Below are 17,441 nucleotides of genomic sequence, written 5' to 3'. Positions count from 1 at the left end.
GTTGTAGAATCTAAGGAAAGCTCAGGGTCTAAAATATGCAGGGAAGACTTTTAAGCCCCATGTGTATCCACATGGTGATTTAGAACAAGCTTTCACAGCCAGTACCTGTCAACACAGAGTATATATGTAGTTTTCAAGGTACACTGGCATTAATTTTTTAAATTCTTTTTTTTGAGACAGGGTCTCACTCTGTCAACCAGGCTGGAATGCAGTGGCACAATCACAGCTCACTGCCGCCACAACCTCCGAGGCTCAAGCAATCCTCCCATCTCAGCCTCTCGAGTAGCTGGGACTACAGGTGCACACCACACCGGCTAATTAAAAAAAAATTTTTTTTGGAGAGACAGGGTTCCACTGTATTGCCCATGCTGGTCTAGAATTCCTGAGCTCAACCAATCCTCCAGTCTTGGCCTCCAAAAGTGCTGGGATTACAGGTGTGAGCCACTGTGTCTGGTCAATTTTTAAAATTCTATGCAATAATATTACATAAAATAGACTCAAAACAGAATATATTTTTCTGCACACCTGTACTGAGAACACTACTGACAGCTGGTGGAGTTGAGCTAATAGAAAGTCCAGCCAGACTCTGTTCAATTCCTGTAGTTCCTGGTGGTGACAAAGACGGGGGATTAACTGAGGACAGCTGGACCTTCCAAAAAGAGAAAAAAAAAACACGAAGATTACTTAAGTTTATTTAAAAGAAAATATAAATATTGGCTCTTACCTGCCCTGCAGATACATATTTGGTTCACATATGAGCTGTCATAAGCTTCATTTGGCACATCTGCCTCCAGACCCTCCCTCCTAATTTTGGTACATGTCACGGCCCATGTACTGTAAGCATCTCTCTGTCCTGTCACTTCTAGTCTTGGGACACATGGCTTCTACCCCAAGTTGCACACACTGCTCTTGATACTTCCACACTAGAAGAGATTCTACTCTCTCCTCTTTCCTTACCACCTGGAAATCATTTTATTCAACCTTTAAACCACCACTGCTTTCCTCTTCTGTCTGAATTCCCAGCTGGTTTATTTGTTTTAACTTTCACTGCTCAGGAAAGAAATCAGCTGGAAGTCTTAATACATGATAGACTTCTCAAGATTTCCAACCTCATGAGTGCATTTAATATTCTTCTCATCAGTGAATAAATGTAGCAGGCAGATCTCCACTTTTCAGGAGAAGAAAAAAAGGAGTCTATATGGACTCTACAGATGGGTGGTTTCATTTCTGAATAATCCACCGTCTGCAGCAGCTCCAGTGCCCTTCAGTACATTCCGAGACAACCTGTATTCCCACCCTTTGCCTAGCTGCTAGTCACTCTCTCATCTTCTCAGACTACCCAAAGAGGTTCAACTGGGAAAGCCCTGATTAGGGCCAGTGGATATGGTGGCTGGGGTCTGAACATGTAACCATATTGGCTCTGGCCATGAGCCAATGTTGGAGGTGAAACTTCTCAGCAGTTCTTCTTTCCTTCCTCTAGAATTGAAGATGGCCAAACTGTGTAGACAAAACCACAGTGGCAGCAGCCCTGTTTTTACAACAGCAGCATTTTCTTTTTTGGGTGTTTGGTTTTTATTTAGTTATGCAGACAAGAGTTAACTGCCCTGAGATGCCTCCTTAAGAAACATTCAAAAACCCTATAAGCCTGTTCAAATCTCTCTTATTCCTTGAAAAGTCTTACTTTGATCCTATAATAGCCCCTTCACTCCCCTCATGACCCCCACACACATAGCTCTCCTTGTTTTCTCAATCGTTTCTTGAAACAATAAGCAACAGCTAGCAGCACCTTTTTACCTATTCACTCTGCTGACCTGCAATTTGCATTTGTCCCCTGGCAAGTCTCTGAAATTGCTCTTGCCCAGGACATGGTTTTTTCACTCCTTTCACCTAACTTCTCTGCAGTACCTGACATGGCCGACTGTGTCCGATTTCTTGAAGCTTGGTTTTCCCTCTGGCCTCCTGCTGACGTTCCTTTGCTAGATCTCTGCCCATCCAGATTTTCAAGATGGCGACCCGCCCAGACCCAGTCCCTAGCTGTACAGCTGTCCTAACAGCCACTGGGTTACATTACCCTCTCTTTGCTGATGATTCCCACATCTGCATCTCTAGCCCTGTCCTTTTTCCTATAACCCAGACTCATGTATCTCACCTCTATCTAGGTATCTTACCGGAACCTCAAATTTAACACAATCAATACTTAACTCATCGTCTACCCTATTTCATAGTGCTACTGCCATATACACTAAACACATGACTTGTTTTGGTAAAAACTTTATGATATATTCAGGTAAGAATGTGACCTTACCTCTGTAAACCCATCTTTAAGAGGTGTAATAGGTGTACCAGCCATTTGTCCTGGAAGAGAAATTTTCTTTCCTTCTTCAAACGGGCGTGTAGGTATTCGATGCAAATAACCATATCCAATGCCACATCCTAGGCTATAAAAACATTTTTTTCTTAACATTGTTATCAATCACAGCTTGTATTTCTTTGAGGTGTTTTTTTTTTTTAGGGGGGGTAACCCAAGAGCATAGATTCAAGTTGCCCTGAACATGCACTCCCTTCTTTGAGATTTTAAGATAAAAACAAATTTCTATTCTTTTAGATAATGTCATCTAAGCAGAGGTCCCAGACCACCCCACAGAAAACAGCACCCTTCCCTCCACTGTGGATACCACCCTTACTCCTTTATTTTTCAAGCATTCATCACCATCCAACACACTGCATATTTATTTACTATCTATCTCCCCCAACAAAATGTTAAGATCCTTAAGGACAGAGACCTTGTCTGTTAACTGCCTCCATAGCTGCTGGCACATGGCAGACATTTGATGATTATTTGCTAAATGAATGACATATATACAGCCTTTCCACTGAAGAGCTCTAAGCACTTCTGCATGATGACATCATTTACACATTCCATAGTTCTCTTTCAGAACCCTGACACAAATCAGTCATGTATGTTCAACCCAGATTGAACATACTTCTATTTCATCCTCCCACTGCCACCAGAGGCATTTTTCTAGTAAGATGTGATCACATTGCTTCTTTCTAGTCTGATGTCTTCTCAACATTCCTTTCTCTTTCCTCCCTTTGGGGAATTACTTCTCTGCTGTTGTGTGCAGTGCTGGTAGGACTGTCAATCAGAGTGTCTGCCCTGCCCAAACCAAGGGCATGGCTCATGGTCAAAGCCAGGCCAATTTCTCTTGCCCATGGCTGCAAACCTTGGGAGTCAGAGAAAAAACAAAAATGGCTTTAGTAGAATGAATGCTGATGACATTGCCAAATACTTCTTCCTATCTAAATCCCTAGAGGTTTTCTGAGTCCTGTCCTTTCTACATCTGGTTCTTAAGCTGTTTCCTTGATTATATGAGCTAATCCATATCAATAAGTATGTTACCTGCTTATGATGGTGACAGCTGGTTTTTACCATTTGAACCCAAAACCCCCTACTGATACAATTATCACAGCCTCAACTGCTCAAAATATATCAGAAGTCCTGACCGTGGTATTTAAGGCTCTCTACAATCAGGTTTCGACTTATGTTTCCATCATGATGGCTTTTATTTCCCAAACAACTTGACACTTTCGGAGTAGGCCATGCATGAATATCTCTGTGCCTTTCTCCTGCCACACCATCTATTGTCTCCACTGCCACCAAAGGCTGGGTGAGCAGGCAGTGGCCAACTGCAGCTCTTTTTAATTAATTAATTAATTTATTTATTTACAAGACAATTTATTATTCTGTTGCCCAGGCTGTAGTGCAGTGGCATGATCTTGGCTCACTGCAATCTCTGCCTCCTGGGCTCAAGCAATCCTCCCACCTCAGCTTCCTGAGTAGCTGGGACTACAGGCGCGTGCCACCACGTCCGGCTAATTTTTGTATTTTTTGTAGAGACAAGGGTTCATCAGGTTGCCCAGGCTGGTACTGAACTCCTGAGTTCAAGTGATCCACCTGCCTCAGCCTCCCAAAGCGGTAGCATTACAGGCGTGAGCCACCATGCCAGGCCTAGCTCCTCTTTAACCAGTCTGACGTGCACAATGATGCTTCATCTTACGGTTATTTGTTCCTTCTTCTCTCACAATCAAAACTGCAATTCAGCCAGGCATGGAGGCTCACACCTGTAATCCCAGGACTTTGGGAGGCCAAGGTGGGAAGATTGCTTGAAGTGAGGAGTTCAAGACTAGCCTGGGAAACAAAGCAAGGCCCCATCTCTAAAAAAGAGTTTCTACATTAAACGAGTACAGTGTGTACACCTGTAGTCCCAGGTACTCAGGAAGCTGAGGCAGGAGGACAGCTTGAGCCCAGGAGTTAAAGGCTGCAGTGAACTATGATTGTGCTCCAGCGGAGACAGCAAGATCCTGTCTCCAAACAAACAAAACCCTGCAATTCTCACTAGACTGGATCTCACATAGATTTAGAGAAATAATTTATATTATTTAGATTAAATAATTTATATTAACCAATTATGGCCTTTCAGGGGTAGCTACATTTGAAAACAAGGTGCTTATTGATCAAAGTAATTAAGTGGTAATAGACAATGCACTTGAGGCAACAGCAAGACCCTGGCCAAACGTAAAGATAGCCTAAGAATGAAATTAAGAGAAATAAGATTTAATAAATGAAATGTGGTCAGCCTCTGAGGAAGGAATTAAAGAGGCACAAAAAGACCAGATGCAAGGTCAGAGGCAGACTGAGGAAAATGTTCTGTATGGGCCTAGCTAATGCAATGGCCAATTGACAGTATTAAACACATCAAAAGAAAAAATGTCTTCCAAAGAATGTAGCCAAATTTAGTTAACATAATTAAAAATGAAAGAATATGTGATGTTCTTTGCCGTTGGTCTTGACTGTCCACAGAATCTCTTCCTCCAGTTGATTCCATGCTTACCAGGCACTCCCGTGGTACTAATCTGACTTGAGTATTCTTCTAACTGGAGAGGGGGTATTTTTCTACTGCAAACTGAAAATTTGCTATTCAAATAAATACAGCAGCTTCTCTGCAAATTTAGTTTATATGAGGAAGTGCCTCTTCTAATGAATAAATTTTGAATGCCTCGAGTAGATCATATTTCTGGGCATTTACAAACCTGGGCAATGGACAATGACAATTTGATCAAGTACTGCCCCAGATAGGCCAGACTCTTGGATGACACATCTATCTTACTTTTCTCAAACTGCAACAAGTTAGAATACTTGTGGCAAAACATTCAGCTGGAGAATCTCAGGTAGTGTTGGTAAAGATACTGTGAGCAAATGGAGGCTTTTCCTGCCTGCAGCAACTAAGTTATCCTTTTCCCAGCATGGGATTAGAACTTTTGAAAACATGTGGAAAGTTTCCAAATTCTAGGCTTTTCTATAATTATGGCTTATGTTCAATAATTTCTCAAATTAAAAAAGAAATGCTGTTAGCTCTTAGGTCAGTAAAGAAAAGGACTATAGTATGTATACTATGTTCCTTAGATATGTACTTTAAAAAAATTGATTTCAATATTCTAGACTAGCTCTTCCCTTTTTTAAGAGGAGTCTTACAATAAACCAATAACTTCTTTCAAAATAAAAACAATGTTTACAACATATCTGACTGGTATGTTTAAGCAGTAATAACTTAGTCTAAAAAATGACCTTACCTGCCTTCTCCACCCCATGCAGAATTTGGTGTAATAATCACTTCTCGACAGTTATCAGTGTCTGTGTTGTACACATAAAGTTTCAATGGTTTTGCTTCATGTGTTTCAATAAGGCTGAATAGATCTTCAGACTGCAAAAGTGTCACAGGAGGAAAATGTTTCATGTTACTGTACTTTGGAACAGTGTGTCTCAAACCTGGCTACTATCAGAATCACCTGAGAAACCTAAGAAAAAAATATGGATTCTGGGCCCTGCCCTAGACATAAAAATCACTTCTTAAAACCAATACACCAAGCACGTTTAATTCAATATATTAATTCAAGCAAAGCCTACTTACTACATACAAGGCTTTATGGCCAGTTCCTTAAGATCTAGTTGGCACTCTTAGTACAATTCTTTTATACCCAAGTTCTACATATTCTGCTTTTACTTCCCATTATTAAGACCTGGTTGTCTGGGCACCTTATTTCTCACTCTTTTTTTTTTTTTGGAGACAGGGTCTCTCTAACTGTTGCCTGGGCTAGAATGCAGTGTCATGATTTTGGCTCACTGCAGCCTCAACCTCTCAGGCTCAAGTGATCCTTCCACCTCAGCCTCCCAGGTAGCTGGGACTACAGGCATGCACCACCATGCCTGGCTAATTTTTGTATTTGTTGTAGAGACAAGGTCTCACTACAAGGTCCCAGACTGGTCTCGAACTCCTGAGCTCAAGTAATTCTCCCATCTCAGGCTCCCAAAGTGCTGAGATGACAAGCATGAGCCACTGTGCCCAGCCTTTTCTCTCATTTTTGATTTAGCAATGTATACTTCTGCTAGCTAACAGACAAGGAAAAGGATCTACTATAGCTGCGCGAATGCTGTCACTGAACAAAAAGGGGAAGAGCAAATGAAATCAATGAACAATTGAAAATGAGAATTTGATTTAGACTTGAGGTATGCAGAGATTTCTGTATACTACACACAAAATCTGTGCAATTGCCACACAGTATGTGTTTTCCCTCACAGCTATACCTAATAAGACACCTACCAGATGTTCCATTTAACACCCTGAGGCATAAGTTATTCTTGATCGGCAAAGACTGAAACTTTAACTCTAAATGCAAAGCATGCAAATATCTTTCCCAACTCAAGCATCGATGAGAAAATTTTATATAGTTTTCACTATGAACAAACACACGAATTACCTCATTCATGACTGTATCTGCTCCAATGATATAATCACTGTGTGGTCTAAGACCTGCCAGTGCTGCAGGAGAATTTGATTCCACTTCCTAGAATGACACAAACACATACCCTAAAATTAGCATATATAATCTTCCAAGGTTTAGTCACAATTTTTAATTATATTGATTTTTTAAATCTGTATACTTCTATCTTGCTAGAGATGTGTCATATGTCAGAAACTACAGAATATATTTTAAACTTCTGAGCAAAAAAATTACATAATATTTAATATTTAAAATATTTTTGTAGCTATCTACTCTAACACATCTCATAATGAATAAATCATTAGAAAAAGTTCTTGAACTTCTACATTTCCTTCTCTTCCTCAACTTAAAAAAAAATTGTTCCACATTTAAAAAGCAATGAATGCTGATTTTTGGTAAAAATTGCCTAATAATAATATCCTTATAATCTTATTAAGCCAGAAACAACCATTGTTAAAACATCTTTCCACACTGCTTCATGAACCTCCAGTAACAGTTCACAGTTGATACCTACCAACACATGCCAAACATTTTCATTTGCCCCATCAAAGCTGCAGAAACGAATGCTCACTCCCAGTAAGCCCTGGCCGCCCCACAGGTTACTTGGTGTGACTGAGGTCTCTCGCAGCTCCAATGTTTTGCTGCTATAGATAAGCATTTTTACAGGCTTTTCAACGTTTGCTTTCAGCAGATCCTTAAGAGTGTCATTGTCTTTATTCTGTGAACATATAGAAATCACATTCCTTAGTAAATAAAAATTTAATGTTAGCTTAAGCATCCTATGGCCCTAAAAGAGTAATATTAATAATCAACATAAATAAAACATTCAACAAAGGTTTCACCATTTAAATTTTCCTATGTAAAAGGAATGTCACGAAATTAAGAACAACTCTTATGTTAGCAACAACTTGAAACTGACTTTTTTCTAATAGCTCACTATGGATTATGGAATTTGCAACCCAACATTATTTAGAATGATCTAGGGCTTCAATGTGTAAAAACAAAATATGCCATAAAAAGTCACATTACTAACGAAGTTGTGATAACTTTGATTATAAAAATCTAAAACATTTACTGGGGTTAACGTTTAATTTTGTTGTTTTTTTTTTTTTTTGTATTTTTTTTTTTAGTAGAGACGGGGTTTCACCGTGTTAGCCAGGATGGTCTCGATCTCCTGACCTCGTGATCCGCCCGTCTCGGCCTCCCAAAGTGCTGGGATTACAGGCTTGAGCCACCGCGCCCGGCCTTAATTTTGGACTCTATTTCTAACTACATACTTTATTTAGAAAGTAGAAACAGTATATTAAGTATTTCATCTCATAAATAAAGGCCAGATGACATATAAATAAAGGCCAACATCTGGCCTTTATTTGTATGTCAGAGATGTTATAAGTAATGAACAAAAACTTCAGACTGTTATAAAAAATTAAACCAAGTGGCTACTGTCCTAAGAATCTGCTGAGATTATGTAATTTCCTTATCTTAGAACTTTATTATGGGTAAACTCTAAAAAAGGTATAAAAAGTGGTTTTAATTTTGTACTTTGGAGCATGTCTCTCTGTCTGGTTCTAATAACATTATTTGTATATTGTAAAACTTAGCACCAAGAGAACTGACAATTTGAGAGAATGAGATGAGAGAATGAATCTTTCTACTAATTCGTTTGTCAATAACCAACAGAAGTCTGACATCTTTAAAAAGCAATCTTTTACATCTTATTTCTTTCTGCTTATGAAAATTAAATATTTAACATATAAAAGACTCCACTGATTCTGGAGACTTCCCTAAGATAATCAGTGGAGCATAAGGTATAATATTCTAGATATTTCAATGTTTTTAATACATGATTATTTCTATAAACTGGCATCATACTATACAGAATGATTGTAACTAATAAACACCCATCTCAGATCATCTAAAAAATTCCATTTTTGAGATATTACAAATACTATAGACAAAACTACAAAAAGTTGAACTTACTAATCTTGAACCATTAATAGAAACAATAAAATCAAAGAAAGGCTCCAATCCAGCTCTGTGTCCTGGGGAATTTTCTTGTACCTGCGGAAACAAAAACAACAAAAATAAAAAATGTAAAGCTTAGGTGAAAATTGTAAGCCGAGTATCTCTTTTCAGTAAAAATAGACCAATTTCATTAATAATGAAATATAGTATACGCTACTTCTCTCATTTCTCTTCATCTCTCCCCAATAATGCCTGTCCAGCTCCCTAAACTCTACCCTTTCTTTAAGTTCATCTTCTATTTATATTTTTATTTTATTTCTTTGAGATAGACTCTACCTGTGTTGCCCAGGCTGGAGTGCAGTGGCACAATCTCGGTTCACTGCAACCTCTGCCTCCCGATTCAAGCGATTCTCGTGCCTCAGCCTCCCGAGTACCTGGGATGACTATAGGCGCACACCACCATGTCCGACTAATTTTTGTATTTTTTGTAGAGACAGGGTTTCGCCTTATTGCCCAGGCTGGTTTTGAACTCCTGGGCTCCAGCGATCCACCCTCCTCAACCTCCCAAAGTGCTGGGATTACAGGCGTGAGCCACTGCAGCGGGCCTGGTTCATCTTCTATACGAGGTTTTCCCTCTGTGGTTCTATTTCCATACCACTTTCTCCTTTTTTTGGGGAGAAAGGGGCTAATCCTCTCAGCAATTAGGGGACACAGCAGACAGTCACTACAATTAAGTGACAAATTCAAGCAATTATTCCTTGACTACTAGTAGCAAGGCACCACTCAGTTACAAAGTGAATATAGGCACATAGTCACCTATGTCAAGACATTTATAATCTGTTGAGGAATAGGTGAGAAGAGGAAGGGGCAATGCATACACAGCCCTCTAATCACTATAATGTAAGACCAAACAGGCTAAGGGCTATTTGGTATAAGGTTCTAAGGGAAAGAAGAAGCTTCAGACATAAAAAGTGACAATGAATTGTGGTTTAAAAAGAGGGTAGAACATTCAAAGGTAAAGATAGTCAAGGGGGTAGGAAGGACATCTGAAAATGGACAAAACAATATGAGCAAACACCTGAAGCAGGAGTCTGAAGAATGAGGATCATAGCATGTATAGCTAGACGACAGGGTAGTGGACAGAAATAGAGAATTATAGACTTTGAAAACTAGGATTAACCCAGAAATCCTCTAATCCAGGGATCTTAAATTGAGGTCTGTGGATGGCTTCAGGGAATACTACAGCTCCTGAAATTACACACAATCTTTTATATGGATAAGCAGTTTTCAGGGTGTTAATATTGCTGGCTTTCATTAGATTCTCAAAGGATTTCTCCATGACTCCAAGAAGGTTTAAAAACCATGGATTTTGTGCAGTTCTTTCATTTGATAGGTTAAAAAAAAAATACCGTGTCTTGCTTATGATTCCGTAGCTGCCTAATGGTGGAAGTGAAACTCAAAAATCCATCTTTTTCATTTTTATTTTTTGAGACATGAGTCTTACTCTGCTGCCCAGGCTGGAGTGCAGTGGCACAATCTCGGCTCATTGCAACCTCCACCTCCCGGGTTCAAGCGATCCTTGCGCCTCAGCTTCCCAAGTAGCTGGGATTACAGGTGGGCACCACCACACCAGCCTAATTTTTTTTTTTTTGGTAGAGGCAGGGTTTCACCATGTTGGCCAGGTTGATCTCAAACTCCTGGCCTCAAGTGATCTGCCCGCCTCGGCCTCCCAGTGTGTTGGGATTACAGGTGTGAGCCACTGCACCCGGCCGAAAGTCCATCCTGAAACTATTAGTCCAACAGAAGGCTAGAAAGAAGGAGTAGAGCTACATTTATTGGCCTTTAAATGAAAGAGTGAGATTACTTTTAATATAATTCATAAGTTCATAGAATGAAAAAGATTACTTAGCTTCTCAACAACTCAAATGTTTATCATCCCATATTTGATAATGGACTGTCAAATTTTCAAAATGTACAGTAGTAAAATGTTAGTAGCTAGTAACAGAAACATGACAAAAAAGCAAAAAACAAATATAATCCATTCTGCATTTTTTTTCCAAAATATTTTCCTAAGGAATTTTTATTCTGCTTGATATTATTAAGTGCTGTCAAAACTATTCCATGGCCAGGCGCAGTGGCTCATGCCTATAATCCCAGCCACTTTGGGAGGCTGAGGCAGGAGGATTGGAGTCCAGGAGTTTGAGACCAGCCTGGGTAATATAGGGAGACCCCTGTTTCTACAAAAAAATTAGCCAGGTATCAGGGTGTGCTTCTGTAGTCCCAGCTACCTGGAAGGCTGAGCTGGGAGGATCACTTGCACTCAGGAGGTTGAGGCTGTGATGAGAGAGTCTAGGTTGCACCACTGCACTCCGGCATAGGCGACAGGGTGAAACCCTGTCTCAAAACAAAACAAAATAGGAAAAAAAAAAAAAAAAAAAAACCTATTCCACAAGAACAAAAGTTTGCACTGATATTTATAGGTTGATTTTCTATAATAGTCCAAATAGTTCTATAGTCAGTTTTGCAAATAACAGCAGCAAATGACAGATACATTCAACCATACACAAAGCTACAGCTATTTATACAGTAACAAGTCATTTTAATACTTTCAAAATGGAACCCAGATTGTTCCTAAAATACATCCCTCTAATACCAGTGTCAATCAGAATTGTTCATTACCTCTTAATGTTGTTACCTTTTATTATTTTAAGCCAAATTATAGTATTGTCTCAGAAGAAGTAAAACTTGATATTCTTCTTTTGTTACAGTAAAGAATAGTTGCCCTACATAGACAGTTCAATGTCTAACTCCCTAAAACTGTTTGATCATGTTTTTATGTTTTCCTGCAAATTTGGGACCAAATCATTTTTGTAAATTAAGTAAGTTAAATATCAAAAGTATTTATTAAATGTCTTCAGTTTCTTTTTCTTTTTTTTGAGACAGGGTCTCACTCTGTCGCTCAGGCTGTAGTGCACTGGTGCATTCATAGCTTACTCCTGGCCTCCCAAGTAGCTGGGACTACATGTGTGCACCACCATGCCCAGCTAATTTTTAAATTTTTTCTAGTGCACCACCATGCTCAGCTAATTTTTTAACTTTTTGTAGAGATGGGGGTCTTGCTATGTTGCCAAGGCAGGTCTCAAACTCCTAGTCTCAAGCGATCCTCCCATCTCAGCCTCCCAAAGCACTAGGATCCCAAAGCAAGTCACCATACCCAGTTTTTAGTTGCTGTATACTCAGTTTTCTATGGGAGTTATTTCATATTCTACATGTTATCAAATAAAATGGCTAGGGCTCAAAATAGCATATTTCTTCTCAAATGGCAACTCTGAAAGGTAAAGAAGTGGCTGCCTGGAGTCACAAGAAAAGTGAGGTCAAGTCACAGCTATTTGGGACAAAGTCAGATTAACTAGATGTGAAATGCCTATTAGTTGGTTATCAATTAGATGTGAAAGGTCTCAGGTGTGAAAGGGGATGAACAGCACAGATCCTTAGGCGCCTCCTCAGAGTGGAGTTTCTCATCTAATAAAGTCCACATCTAATCATCTAATTCTCTGAATCTGAATGTTTCCAAAGAACTATTAATAGCATTTTATCTAGAACCCAACTAGGTCACTGATCAATTTCAGACTTTGCCACTAAAACTGCCAGAAGTTTACCTTTTAGTTATAAAGGGCCAAAGACAGCACTTTAATAACGTAATCACTCATTTAGAAAGCTGACCCTACGTGCTGATTCTTATCAGGCCACCCTTATAAAGTTTAAAGTATAAACTTTACAGTATAAAGCTTAAACTATTTCTCTGAAATGGAAATTTTCCAATATCAGAAGTATTTTTCCTATAATTCAAAAAGGATTCAATAGCTAACTTTGAATTCTAAAATAAACTTGATCCTTTCCCTAGCTCTATTTTTCTATTTCATTTGTTACTAACATCGATTTCCTTTGTTTCTAATGGCCCTTGAAATTAACTTCTTTCCTTAATTTATTTACATCATTAGTATCTGTACAATTACGTCAGGTAGGTATCTTAATTACTGCTAGGAAGTCAGCAGAGGGTGCCCTAGAAAAATGCTCTCCTTGACCCTAATATACCTAAAGGAAATTTCCTATATTTTGTAGCATGGAAAATATGATCTACAACATAGCAAACCAAACACTGACAAAGTTTCTCTTGCAGTGTTATCCACTGACAAGAATCTCCTGGCACCTAATCTCTCAAGCATCAGATTACCACTTCAATACTTTCTATCCCCTATGAGAGCTCCTGATTATTAATTTATCTTCTGCTTTCTTCAAGTCATCTTAACTAAAAGTCTATATATACTTGGCTCCACAGACCATTTAACATTTATTACTGGGCCAAATATCAAAGCAATTTACGATGAACAGGTTAAATTTGTAAATTTAATAATTAAGGCCAGGCACGGCGCCTCACACTTGTTATCCCAGCACTTTGGGAGGCAGAGGTAAGAGGATTTCCTGAGGCTAGGAGTTCAAAACCAGCTTGGGCAACAAAGTGAGACTGTCTCTACAAGCATTTTTTTAAAAATTAGCCAGGCCTACTGGCACATGCCTGTAGTACCAGCTACTCAGGAAGCTAAGGCAGGAGTATTGCTCGAGCCCAGGAGGTCGAGACTACAGTGAGTCATGATCACGCCACTGCACTCCAGCCTGGGCGATAGAACAAGACTCCATCTCACAAATACATAAGATTTGATAAAGTGAAAAAATAATAGACTTTTAGAGCCAGACTGAGTTGGTTTTAAGCCATGATTTTGTCCACTTATGAGCTGTGTGAGCTTGGTAAAGTTTATTTACCACTCTGGGCCTCAATTTTCTCATTTGCAAGTAAGGGATAACGCCATCTGCTTCACAAGAATGTCGTAAAGATTCGATGAGTTAAGTTTATGAAATGCCTAGCTAAGTCTCAAGCCTATGATAGAAGGCCAAGAAATCTTAAGCTCATCCTCCTAACTCTGCAATCACCATCTGAGGGTAAATCTTTATAGCTAACCAATTCCTGGACACATCATTATTTTTGCAACCATATTAAATACCTTTTACTCTTAAAAAGAAAAAATAAGACTTGTAAAAATGTTAGCAGGAAAGAGAGACAAACCATTTTTTCAAATGTTGCCTCCCACAAATCAATTCCAGATGGATGGTAGATCTAAAGGTCAAGGGTAAAACAATAAACCCTGTAGAGAAAAACGGAAGAGAATATCTTTGAGACCTTCAAGTTTGCAAGGCTTCCTAATAAACTGGACACAAAATGCACTAACCATAAACTAAAATAAATTGATAAAGTGAACTTCTAAGAACTTCTGCTCATCAAAAGGTATAATTAAGAAAGTAAAAAGATATAATACATATCCAACAAAGGATCTGTATCCAGAACAAATCTTGAACTGCTGTAAAGCATTAAGAAAGATGGACGATAAAACCACAAGATACAATTTCTTTTCCACTGGAATGACTACACTTGAAAAGAAAGTAACAAGCATTGGCAAGGATGTGGAAAAAATGGAACACTCATACATTTGCTGGTGGGAATGGTGTAGCCGCTGTGAAAAACAGTTTGGCAGATCCTCAAAATGTTACACACAAAGTTATCAAATGATCCAGCAATTCCACTCCAGGTATACAAACAACCAAGCAAAATGAAAATATATCTCCATGCAAAAACCTGTACACAAATTTCATAGCAGCATTATTCATAATATCCCTAATGTAGAAACAGCCCAAATGTCCCCCAACTGATAAATGGATAAACAAGATGTGGTATATCCATAAGAAAGGATGAAGTACTAATGCACGCTATGACATGGAAAAATCTTGAAAACATTAACACTAAGTGAGAGAAGTTAGTCACAGAAGACTACATATTGTTTGATTCCATTAATATGAAATGTCATAATAGACAAATCCATAGAGACAGAAAGCAGATTAGTTGTTATGAGGGGTTGTGGGTGGAAGAATGGGGGAATGGCTACTAATACATATGGGTTTCTTTCCGGAGTAATAAACAGTTTCTGGAATTAGGCAGTGGTGATGGTTGTACAACTCTACGAACATATTAAAAAGCCACCAAATTGTATACTTTAAAAGTCTGAACTTTCTGGTATGTAGCTTTTATCACAATAAAGTTGCTTAAAACAGAAAAAAGACAACCCAATAGAGAAATGGGGGAAAGATTTTAGCAAACACTAAACAAAATAGGATACTGAAGTAATAAAGAAATATGAAAATGTGCTCAACTTCAATGGTCATCAAGGAAATGCAAATTAAAACCACAATGCTACTACACACCTAACAGAATGACCGAAATTAAAAAGATGAAAAATATTAAGTGTGAGTGAGGATGTAGGACATTTAGAAACCTCAATTACTGCTGGTTAGAATGCAAACTAGTAAATGACTTGGCAATATCTATTAATATTGAAAATATGCACATCTTTTGACTGTATATTCCAGCCTTAAGTATATACCCAACAGAAATGGGTATACATATGTTCTCTAAAAGAAATACACTATACTGTTCATAGTACTACTATTTATAAAAGTCCCAAACTGAAAACTACAAAAATGCCCATCAACAGGTTAATAAATATTGGCATATTATCTCAATGGCACCAAATACATTAATGACATGAAAGGTCTACAATAATACACATGAATAAATTTCACAAGCAATATCTGAGCAAAAGAAGCCAGACACAAATGAGTACGTAGCACATGGTTCCCCTTATACAAAGAACAACAGCCCAAACTAACCTATGCTGTTAGAAATCAGGATAGTATTCATCCCGTGGAGGTGGGGGTTGTGCAGGATGTCACTGGAAAGGGATAAGAGGCTGGTTACAGTAAGTGTGTTGTTTGTGAAAATTCACAAAGCTATACACTTGTGTGTACTCTTATAATATAAAGTCTTAAGAGATGCTCCCTGTATCAAAACAAGTATACTGAGGTTGCCCTTTTTCCAATGCCCTTTTTTCCAATTCTTCTTAGGGCCACATGATTTACTTTGCTCAATTAAGAAACATAATAAAGCAGCTGAAAATACTAAAGAGCAATTATGCTTACAAAATAATAATTATAAAAAGATATATTACCAAAACATGGACAGGTAGAAGAAATTATGAACACACTAACTGGCAGTTGTAAGGTTCAAACTTCTGAGGTTAGCTTACAAAATAAAAATCACAGCAGTGTGAAAGAAATGCTTCTCTCCTAACACTCTAGAAAAACAGCTGCAATAAACAAGATGATATTTGTTAGACAGTTTTTACCCTCAACAAGCAAAAATGAGAAGTTTATGATGAAACTGCACAGTAAAGGGGCATCTTTATTACATACAAAGAAATTTGCATCAATGATTAGAAGCTGGATTTTTTAATCACCAACTTTATAGAAATAATCCCTAAAGTGGTGTCATTCAACTACAGTGGATGATTTCAGTAGGTTCTGAAATCAATTTAGTGTGTCACAAAAGACAAGTATCAAAACACAGTATCATAATAGAAAATTTGTCAAAAATTCATGATATAATAAAGGCCTATATTCTTCATGAAATGTAGTATGTACTGGTTGCAATGGAAAATACATTTTTTGCTTTGAGCTACAATAAAAATAAAGTTAGGAAAAGCTGTCCTACAAGATACCATTAACACTTTTGCTCCATCAAGTTCCCGGTTTAAAAAAAAAAAAAGGCAATTAACTTCTTGACTTTTCCCTCCACTTCTGATCCCAGATCATTAAAAGTTTTACCAGATTTAGCCTAAACTTTTCTTTTACCACACAGACCTAACTATTGCTTTCCAATGAAGCATCCATCTCTTCTTCCAGGATTAAGAGTGTTCAAATACTACTACTTATGCTAGGTTTGGATCATTTCACATTAACCTCTTTCTCTCAATTCTTCACTTGGGGGAGGGAGGAATGGCAGAGTAAGAGGGAAGAAGTGTTTGGGTGGACTTGGGTGTCAGGTGGCATTCTCCCAACTGCATTGGTCTATTGACTTACATACTCTCAGCTGAGGTATATAGACCTTCTACCTTAAAGTAACAAAGAAAGGAAACCACAAGGCAACTTGCAGCATACAGGATATCACCAGACTACATATTTCACTAGATGATATACAAAGACACACTTATTCACGTTTCTGGCTGATACGTAAATTATCTTCCTTAAGTTTTCTAACAATGAAAATGTTATCATAAAATCGGCTTACTAGAATGTATAACTGTCTCCTTTTTATTACTGCAGCATATATTCCTTTTCCACACACAAAATGTAGATAAGCCCCACTGAATGACTATCTATACCATCATCTCCTCTAACACCCTCCCTCCTGTACCGCTTTTAAAAACAGTAGAGATGTTAAACAAGACTAGAAAATAAATTCAATCCAAGCAATACTTAAATGATGACCCACCTCAACTATAAACATAAATCCTCATGCACTATATGTGTGCGCAGGTGTTCAAAATGATGGGAAAAGATCTGGGAATATGATATAATAAAAAGAAATCCTAAATCCTCCAGAGTTATAATAGGCATTTTTTTAGTAGGGAAGGGTGAGGGAACTATAGTAGTCCCCGTTATCCACAGGGGATATGTTCCAGGACCCCCCA

At 38.2% G+C, this 17,441-nt stretch overlaps 1 protein-coding gene across 1 annotated transcript in view; it reads right to left on the bottom strand.

Moving 5' to 3' along the window:
• Positions 1 to 17,441, bottom strand: part of GORASP2 (golgi reassembly stacking protein 2) — a 38,533-nt gene that overhangs the window by 10,517 nt on the left and 10,575 nt on the right. The window contains 6 exon segments of the mRNA NM_001261707.2: positions 526 to 649; positions 2,306 to 2,438; positions 5,632 to 5,762; positions 6,817 to 6,903; positions 7,355 to 7,558; positions 8,821 to 8,901. Of these exon segments, the coding sequence (NP_001248636.1) occupies positions 526 to 649; positions 2,306 to 2,438; positions 5,632 to 5,762; positions 6,817 to 6,903; positions 7,355 to 7,558; positions 8,821 to 8,901 (760 nt within the window).

This window comes from Macaca mulatta, chromosome 12 (assembly GCF_049350105.2).
Source record: "Macaca mulatta isolate MMU2019108-1 chromosome 12, T2T-MMU8v2.0, whole genome shotgun sequence".
Classification (NCBI taxonomy): Eukaryota; Metazoa; Chordata; class Mammalia; order Primates; family Cercopithecidae; genus Macaca; species Macaca mulatta.
Note: the sequence above shows the minus strand (reverse complement) of the source record. Positions and strands in the feature narration are given on the sequence as shown.